General features: G+C 47.8%; 1 protein-coding gene and 1 non-coding gene across 2 annotated transcripts; one reads left to right on the forward strand and one right to left on the reverse strand.

Moving 5' to 3' along the window:
* Positions 1–817: 817 nt before the first annotated feature.
* On the reverse strand, positions 818–2,751 carry LOC133921892 (transcription factor MYB16-like). Its single transcript, XM_062366975.1, has 3 exons — positions 2,449–2,751; positions 2,229–2,358; positions 818–1,726 (listed from the first exon to the last, which is right to left on the reverse strand). Exons 1-3 carry the CDS (start codon positions 2,582–2,584, stop codon positions 1,015–1,017), a joined length of 978 nt encoding a protein of 325 aa, XP_062222959.1. The 5' UTR covers positions 2,585–2,751; the 3' UTR covers positions 818–1,014.
* Positions 2,752–6,646: 3,895 nt separating this feature from the next.
* TRNAW-CCA (transfer RNA tryptophan (anticodon CCA)) lies at positions 6,647–6,718 on the forward strand. The gene has a single exon. It is a non-coding gene; the product is annotated as a tRNA-Trp (tRNA).
* Positions 6,719–10,122: the final 3,404 nt, after the last annotated feature.

The following is a 10,122-nucleotide window of genomic DNA, read 5'->3' on the forward strand; positions in this document are numbered from 1 at the left end:
AAGTTGCTTGAGGATTCGTGCTTCAGGGCATCTTCCACGTCTCTATAGGCAGGGTCCTCACTGCACAGTGAGGGAGAGGAAAGGACAAGGAAATTCTATTAGGACATGCTAACATACGGTTTATCTGGATCCTTTATTTATGTTAAGATTTATGTTAGAAGGATATGTAAAAAAAATATAAGATATATGAAATAATCAATAGATAATTAAGTATCAAGTGTGAGTGATGGACAAACAAAATAAATCATACGTATGCAAGACCCTACAAAGTTGCATTTAACGAGAGGCAACGTAAGGACAACGGTGAGAGGCAGCCATGGCATGGCAATGGGTGGGCCGCAGCATAGTTACGGGTGGAATCCGCAGAAATCTACTACAACTAGAGCATGTACAAGCTGTGGAATGCAATTAGGGTAGTGATTTAGTGTAGTTTCATAACAACGTAGGCCGATAGTGATTGAGCCAGAGGGGCGGAGGCTAAGGTGACATGCATTTTAATTGTTGCATGGGATATATGTTGGGAAAATGCAAAACCGCATTGATTTATGCACACTTAGCTTATCTTAGTAGTTCATTTGTCCATCTAATACTTATCTATCTTTTGATCCTTCTTACTTATCTTATAAATTTTTATATACTTTTTTAACACGAATCTTAACATAAATAAATGATCCTAATAAGTCATAGGTAACTTTCGCATAGGTGGTTTTGGACAGTTGGATATAGATCCAAAGGTCCGAATCGCTGGTTTTGCGAAAGGAACGTGACAAGATAGACCATCCCAATACATGATGTACATGTGGTGTTTTGCGATAGATCAGCGTTAACACTATTCTTTGTTGATTAAACTGCATCACATAGACAAATACAAACAAAATCAGTACATGCTTATTGCACATAGACTAAATCAAAACACGTCGAAATTAACCTAGCAACATCCTTAACAAAGTAATATTAGCACAAGTTCATTGCACGACAGCCACAGGCCCTACTGCGTGAGTGCAAGCATTCAAATTAGTTGTCGAACACTCGGAACTCTGCCGCCGGCGGTAAGTACATCGCCGGGTCCGTAACCGCATCGGAAGTCAACGAGGACGAAGAAGACGACGTCATGGACGAGTTGACCATGCTAAATATGCTGCTCCAGTAGCCCTTGTCCTCCTCCTCCTGCTCACCGACGCTAGCGTCTGTCGATGTGGCTGCGAACCTCTGTTCCGCGCCGGCAACAGAACAGTCAAGAAGTACTCCGGCAAGGAACCCTGGCGTGGCGGCGTCGCCGAAGCGTTGCTGCTCTCCGAACGCCTCCCCGTAAGAGCGCGCGGGCTGAACGGGCGCGCGCGCCGCGACGTGCATGTCGTGAGCCACGCTGGCGAACAGCGCACTCTCGGAGAAGCTCAGCGTCGACGTCGGCGACTCAAGCCCGCTGGCCGCTGGCGCTGGTGCGAACGGAGGCGGCGAGGCGAGTGCGCGCAGCTTGGCCTCTCGCGCCAGGCGCGCCTCGGCCTCCAGTCGCGCGCTCTCCCACTGCGCGGTGTGGCTGAGATGCGCTGCGGCCCTGTAGCGCGCGCCGGAGGCCGTCGACGAGGCGCCCGCCGCGTCGGCGCGGGGCTTGTGTGTGACCGGGTCGATGCCCATCTTGGCGAGCCGCTTCTTGAGGTGCGTGTTCCAGTAGTTCTTGATCTCGTTGTCCGTGCGCTTCGGCAGGTGCGTCGCGATCGCTGACCACCTGCGGATTTCACGCGAGGATGTCAGTCATCTCTCTCTTCTGTTTTTTGATTTCACATGGATCTGAAGCAATAGTAAAACCGATGGGTGTAAACGATTAGAGGCTCGTGTCGTGCGAGGGAATTGAAGGAGCGCGTGGTGCAGGACAGACAGGGCGGGATGGCAGGAATGATGGGTGTAAAATCGAAGGAGTTGCATTTCCCCAAGTCAACATGTCAGGGCGACAAGCGAGCGGTGACAATGGTCCAACGCCCTGACATGGATGGTGAGGCAGTGAGGCACAGCGAGGCTAGCGGGCTGGGCACCATTAATGACAAACGTGACTACCCAGCAATTGGTAAACCAAATATTTTTTTTTTCTACACTTTCCCCACGTTCATGCAGATGCAGACCGAAAACCTCCTGCGATTGTACATTCCTGCTCTTCCTGACGAATTGCGTATGCACGAGACACACGAGTTGCCGCAAGTGAACCAAGTACATGATGATCCTAGAATGATCACCTGTTCCCGAGGAGTGCGTGGAGCTGGATGATGGTCTGCTCCTCCTGGAGGGTGAACTTGCCCCTCTTGATGTCCGGCCGCAGGTAGTTGGTCCACCGGAGCCGGCAGCTCTTGCCGCACCGCCGCAGCCCTGACGCCATACGCAACAGCATGAGTACAAAAATTACCCATCCATCGACGAGCACACATGTAAAAGAAACGCAAAGGAACGGGAGCTAACCGGCTTTGGCCGGCAGCGAGCGCCAGCAGCCGTGCCCGTGCTGCTCGATGTAGGCGAGCAGCTTCTGGTCCTCCTCCGGCGTCCACGGGCCCTTCTTCAGCCCGGCCTCCTTCTCGCAGCACGGCGACCGCCCCATCCGAGCAGCCACCCGCAGCCAGACGCGCCGCGATCGCAGGAGAGCTTTGGAACGCTGGCTCCGCAAGCTCTGGTTGGAAGTGACTAGTGACCAAGTGATCCAGCGCTGCTAGCTAGCGACATAAATAGAGTGGGAGTGCGTCGAGTGTACTGGCGAGTGGCGACTGGCTTGCGTAGGTGCGGCTGAGTATTGACTATTTTTCTTAGACATTAATTATATATCCATCTAAACAAAAAGATGATGTGATAAGTAATTTAAAGATAAGAGAGAAGTAGCTTATTTCTTATAAAAGAAATTAATTTTTTAAGTAATTATAGATAATTGTGAGACAATAAATTATTTTAAAATACCTCAAGAAACACATACACATACATTAAAAACTTGTTTCTTAACATTAATTTCTTTCTCTTTCTTGTTGAACATCACTTAAGAAATAAAGTATTGGTAGTGTCCTCAAAGCCCAGCATTGGATGAGAATCTTCTTGGATTTCCGTGCGACCGCGACCCTGCGCTGCCAGGCCCGATGTGGCATAGATGTCAGAAGTACCGCGCGTTCCCAGGACGCGAGGGCAGGATCGGGCCGCACACCCCCTACCCTTGCGCGCGCCGGCAGGGCACGAACGAACACAAGTACGTACGTACCCGACCTCGGCCGGCCGATGGAGCCAGCGGTTGGTGCGCGGCTTGGTTCACCGCGGGCTACGGCGCGCCTCACTCCCGCGCCGCGCGGCGGCTCTCGGCACGGGCGTCGTCCTCGTACTGGCAGCGACGGGCGGCGTATTCATGCGCTTAATCTGTTTGGTCGGCCGAGCCAGGTTCGTCCCGTAGGCCGGCGTGCTGCGAGGGTGCAGCCTACATCCACGCCAAGATTTCGCCCAGATGTGGCGATTTTTCAGTTCACGGCTCTGGCTGGGTGTTATCCGGAGTCTCGACAACACACCATCCGGGACCTGAGTTTGTTACAGCTCGAAACAAATGTTCTTTGGCAGTACGAACCTAGAGAGGTTTGACTGCATCTGGCGCGAGCTCGTCTTGGTAGCACAGCACCGACTGACCGGATCACGCGACCATCGATCTCGTCGGAGCTGCCACATTTGAGATGCTGGTCACTTCACTGTGGCTGGCAGCGTGTGCTGCTTTGGGGGTACTGGTCCTTCACTGCGACGTCTGTAATGCCTTGCTCTGCCCAGGAGTTATGAAGGCCCTTGCCGCTTGCAGGTGAAAAGGACCTGCTGGACGACTGACTTTGTTGGGAAACATTTTTGGCGACGGGTTTTACTCAGCAGTTGGGACCTCGGAGATGAGCTAATCCACTGAGAGATGCCAGTTTCAGTCTTTCCCGATCTGAAAAGCCTCAGTCAGTGTCTGCTCAAATAGAAATATACTCTTTCGTTTGTTTTAAAGCAGAGGGAAACTCTGAATTGAGAGTTTGAGACTTACAGAGAGCTGACTGTGAATTCTGTCCATTTACACTTGCATAATGGTAGGAACACTGGGTTGATTTTGCCATTAATTGTGCGGTTTCCATGAGCAATTGCCACAGGACCACCATGTAAGCCGATTCGTGCACATACCCATGTGCACCTTCTCAAGGAATTATCAGTCCATCTGAACTCTAACACTCATTGTGGAAGAGGAAGACGTGTTTTTTTGCCTTTCCGTTCTGAGTTCTACCCAGTAGAGATCAAAAATTTTGGCTCCTCGGGAACACAGAAATGAAGATAGTAACGTTATCTTCCTACGCCTGAAGGCTGAAGCCTCATTATGCTAGTAATTCATGGAGCTTCTGTACGGCAACGAGCATGTACATTGCGTATTAAGCCACGCCCATCTATGTCAAACATTGCTACTTTTCAAGCTAGTTGCTTGGGCGATGACTGATAGCACATAACAGGGTTAGGTATATCAGCAAGATTTTGTCCATCGCATCCTTGTGGCACTTGAAGAAATTGTCAAGGAACAAGGAGTGAACCCTAACCGTCCACCGAATGAAGCGGTATGATCATAAATTGATCGACACACCTAGCTACGTATGTTAACGAGCCTGACGAAGTTGCCGCGGTCAGTACCGCGCCGTCTCAGAGAACGACGTGACCCGCCACCCGATCAGGAGGAGACGTCCCTCGGATACTCGTAGTGCTCTGCACACTCCTCAATACTCGCACTCACACCCCCTGATGAAAAAAATTTCAGTGTTCATGTGAAAGACCAGCGGAAGAAAGAATCAGACGCAGATACAGACTAATACTAACGGACAAACTTACTGCCGAGCACGGCTCAGGACCTTTCCTGTTTGGCGCACAAGGGTTCAGGAATGATCAAGCTAACAGTGGAATACGGATCTGATCGCATTGATGAGATCCCCAGGAACAGGTGACAGAGTTTACTCTGTAGCAGCTAGGCACCGCAGTAAACGGAGGTGACGAGGCCGAAGACTGAAGACCAAAGGAGGAGTTCAGCTGGCGGCCTGGCGCCCCACTGACACGGTCGATGCTCGTAGTATTTTCAGCATGGACCGGCAAGCGTACAGTCATGGCAGTAAGAATTACAATGATAAACAGGAGAAGGGAAAAAAATAGGATTTACCCCCCTCTTTTGGTGAGAATTTACGCTGTGTGATGCACATGCAGACAGCACGACCGTGTAGTAGTGCAGGAAATGCTTAAATGAGCGTGCATTATCTTATTTGTTACGGTGAAAACAGCGGTCCAACGATTGCGTTTTCAGGACCGCGCCTCTGTTCCTGCCCTCCGCTTGGAGGCCAAGACATCTGAACATGGTTTCCACAGTTTGCACTGCCGTATTTTGACTATTCTACTTGCCTGTTTCGTAGTTGAAGTTGATGCGGTAAACTTAAATTTCTGCAAAGAAAAAGTCTTGCGTACAGGAGAAACAAGTCTTCCTTCTTTTCTTAAGCGGGCTCGCAGTTTTCAGACATGTAACAAGTTTTTGGTGGCAAAAGGTAAGGGCCAGAGATCAGTCTGAATTTTTTCAGAGAACCGAACAGTCACACAAAGTGTTGCCACAAATCATGCAGTCACGGCAGGTGTTCAGGAAAAAGATTTTCAAACTGAAAGTCGAGCCAATTTCAGGCACGCTACACATCGCTCTGAACAACCCAATAAAAAGCATGCTCCCTGGATCTTTCGCTCCACCCAATTTCGGAATTCTGCAGACTGCATGCAGCGATCCACGCAGGCAAGATCACGAGAGCCGCATGGGCCTGCGTTCGTCCGCGCGAGGCGCCTCAGATCGACCGAATGGACGGCGCAACCACCAGCCGTGGCCTGGCCGCCTGGGGAGGCGGCGACAGGGACACATGGTTCCATCAATAGGGGGAAGGAAGCAAGGAGGAGGCTAGCTAGGCGAGTACGTGCTCCTCCTGTCCCTGCCCGTCCTTATTCCCTGAGCGCTCGCCGTACGCACGCCCGCGGGCTAAAAGACAAAGCCGCGTAGCTCGCCGCCGGCCGGCCTCCGCCACGACACGACGGTGACGCCGCACGCTACGCTACGCGCGCCGTGGACCGGCAGATCTCGGCCGGTGCGCGTACGCGATTGGGTTTTAGCCGGCACGTTAGATCTCATGGTACCGCGCGGTTCAGTATATCGCCGCGACGCGACGCGACGCGATGTGTCCTGTGCATGTCGTGATTGGCTGGTCGCGTTAGCCGACGGGTTAGATCTGAGCAGATGGTACCGCGTGTAGTTACACTGTTTAATCACCGCGACGTCCTTCGCGATTACGCCCGGGGATGTGTCCTGTACATGTCGATCGGGCATTCATGCGCATGAATTTAGTAGCTAGTTGATCGCGGTGTTATTATGAGCTTTATTCTCCCTCACCTACGTACCTAGTCGGTAGTCATGAAACATGGAAGCAGGCAAAGTAGCTAGGGTTTGGCCTCACCTATCTGTGGAGATCTACTTATTTCTTGTTAAGACCCCCGCGTTACCTGCATAAAATTGTTCTTTCAATTTACCACTGATAACACTCTTAACAGAAATGCGTGATGAAGATGAACTTCAATTGCTATGTATTATTACTATCCTTCCAGTACCAACGGATCCGTGGCGCAATGGTAGCGCGTCTGACTCCAGATCAGAAGGTTGCGTGTTCGATTCACGTCGGGTTCAATAACCCCGATCAATTTGGGTCCCTTATTGTTTTTCGCTACGCCAGGCCGTCCGTGCTTATGGCCCTCTGCCCAACTGGGCACATGTTATGGGCCTCTTGTATTTCGCTGGCATGTGCTGCCTTGTTTTCTTTTTTTCACTCCCTTTCCTCTCTATTTTTTTAATAATATTATTTTATTAAAAATATAAAAATAATAGCTAAATTTAAAAAGTTACAAAAATAGATACCTATCGACACACATGATACTGACAAGGTACCTATTAGTATTCCACATGCCCATAGTCTATATGACAAAGGGTCCGAGAGCCTATCAGCACGCAGAATCTGGATAGATTGTGGGACCAGCTAAAGGAGTGTGCAACGTTGGATGTTCGTGCAGTGTACTGGTATGTCGGTATTCCGCGTATCGATAGGTGACACGTCATGACCTGTTAGCACATGAAATACTGATAGGTGTCACGTTAGGCTTGTCGGCATTCCGTGTGCTGACAGACCTTTATATAATTCACGATCACCAAATCCTCTCCCACGCGTGACCGAACACATTGCGGGCGGCAACAAACAGGTGACAACGATGAGCGGGTGGCGGGTGGCGGCCGAAGAGCGGGCGGAGCGTTGGCAGTGACAGCCGATGAGAGCAGCGACGACTAGCGCGTAGCTTCGGGTGACGAGCAGCGGTGGTCGGTAAGGATTTTTTTTTTCTTTTTTAAATAGTTAGGAGTGGTGGAATTTTTTTTACCCTTTTTAACACATTCTGTAAATATACCCTTTAGAAAATATTATCTAGAAATTGACCATTCACACGAAGCCATTCAGTGTTATTGGACCATTGCACGATGCCATGCCACTAATTTCACGCCGTGTTTTGTCACTTAAAATGTAGCTCAAGCTGATATGTCATCTGCCATAAGATTTGGCGCCTTAGTTGAATGGTATGGCACTAGAGAATTTGGCGCCGTAGCCTGGGCCAATGCATGCGTTCAGCTCGGGTCTTGGGGACACTCCGCCGCGTTCATCAGCTCGCCCAAGAGCTTGTGCTGTATTCCGTCCACTCCGCCGCGGGACCCCGAGTCAAAAAAACCGATCCACGTACGATAGTGCTACTCGGATACAGGCCACAACGTTCTTTTCTCGTGACTAGAGAGCGGAGGAGAAAAATCTAAAATTAGGTAAAATATATGATCATATTTGTTGAAATAGATAATATATTATATTTATAAATTTAGTATCTGTATTTGGTATTTATTTATCAAAAAATTACTTTCGATATACCGTATGTCGAAAAAACATAGATCCGACTATATTCGGCATATGAGGTACTGAATATGGCATATTCGGCATTTCATATGCTGAAAATTAGGTGTATTCGATATATGAGGTGTTAAATATGAGTTATAGTGCTGTATTCAGCACCTCGTGTGCCGAATATGGTATATGCCCGCTGCGGGTATTTTGATACTGTTATTTTATACAAGAAATCTCATGTGCCGATAGAGGTCATATTTAGCATATTCGACACCTTGTGTATTGAATACATCTGATTTTCAGCATATAATATGCTGAATATATACTACACTACCATATTCTGCACTTCATGTGCCGGATATAACCGAATTTGTGTTTTTTCAGCGTATGGTGTATCGAAAGTCAGTTTTTAATAAATAAGATATCGAATACATAAGTTAAAATTATAAATATAACGATATATTATTCATTTAGATAAATAAAATTATGTATGTTATTTAATTTTAGATTTTTTAACCGAAATTGAGTGATGTGCTGCTCGAGCAGTACTGATCGGAAGTTCGATGCAGTCAGAATTGACCTTCCTGTGTTGGATGGATATGCAGGAGCCGTCTCTTCGATGTGCGCGCATTGACCGAGATGGTGACTTGTGTCGGTACTGCATGCAGTGTGAAAAGGAGGGGTACTGCTGTGTCCTAGGAGCAAGACTAGAGAGAGGTAAACAGCTAGCACTGCCAGCAGAGCAGTAAAACTAAGACATGAGCCTTCCCTAAAAAGCAATCATGAACGTATCGTGCAAATTGCAACCGTAAAATTGTCCAAACTTAAATGCATCATGCAAGCTGGTCCAAACAGATCCATCACCTATCTATCAAGGCCAAGTTGGAGTGCTACACACTAGGTCTTAATAAAAATGAAACTACGCACAAAACGTCATTTGCTGACCTGGGAATTAAATGACCTTTTGCACCAGGAATGCACGGCAAAGGCCCCATTCTGTTTGCTAATCACTCTATACTGCCAGTACTCCGTACTACTATTACTAAATCCTCGCATGTGTCCACATGTACATAATCCTCAAGACTAGACGCGTGATTAGGTGAATAAACATGATGCGAATCGAGCTGAGTTCACATGCTGAGCTGAACGCCAATCAAGCTATTAATGCTGCGTTGGCGAATCTATAACGGTGAGGAAACAAGTTGAGATGTATTTTGATTTATTTTATATGATAAGTGATTGGCTCGTTTATGCGATTTTTATTAGTTAACATAGGCATGGTTATATACTATAATGTTGATTTTATCTAACCAAAATTTAAAAAAATAGAGTTTGTATCGTTGTCTCGGTGTATAAAGCTTACACTCATCGGATAGTCCGAAGTGAGGGTTTTTGATCTTACTGGATAGTTCGGTACGTGGTAGATGTGAGCATCGGAGATTTTCAGCGTAGAGACAGAGAAAAATTCATTCATCGGAAGGTCCAGTGTGGGTGAGAGTGTGCACCGGACTAATTTTTTCAGAGAATTGTGCAAATATGAAAGTCTGGTATGGTAGCTCATCGGATGGTCCGGTGTGTATATAGGTGATCATTGGAGGCTTCACAGGATAAAAGATTTTCAGAGAGCTTGGAAAACTAAGTTTCAATGATAATATATTCACCAGATTGTCTGGTATTGAGATTTTATGATCACCGGACTAATTTTTTTAGAGAGGAATGCAAACTAGGTTTCAGTGGAGTTATACTCACCGGATGGTTTGATGTTGCACTGGTGTGAATGCCGGACCATCCGATGATCATATTTTTGTTACGCCCGATCTTTTTCAACTTGATTTCGATTTGGACTAACATATGATGATGTTATATGGTTCTGGAGATACATGTTTGCTAGTCTCATAGTGTGCAGGTGATAGATGCAATTTGACGGTCGACGGCGAGTGATCAGGGCTAAGCAGGGTGCTTGATGCCGAACGATCAATGAGGCTGGGTGGAGTCAAGGATGATCTCAGTGGTATACGTGGAGGTCAAGAAAGGCAAGAGATGAAGATTGATGAATATGGTGTGTTGACAAAGTCAAGCGAAGGGGATGCCGGTATAAGTGACAAGGCGGTCCTAGAAATCGGGAGCGGGAGAGACCTGCCGACGGTTAAGATCGCAA

This window comes from Phragmites australis, chromosome 6, assembly GCF_958298935.1.
Source record: "Phragmites australis chromosome 6, lpPhrAust1.1, whole genome shotgun sequence".
Lineage (NCBI taxonomy): Eukaryota > Viridiplantae > Streptophyta > Magnoliopsida > Poales > Poaceae > Phragmites > Phragmites australis.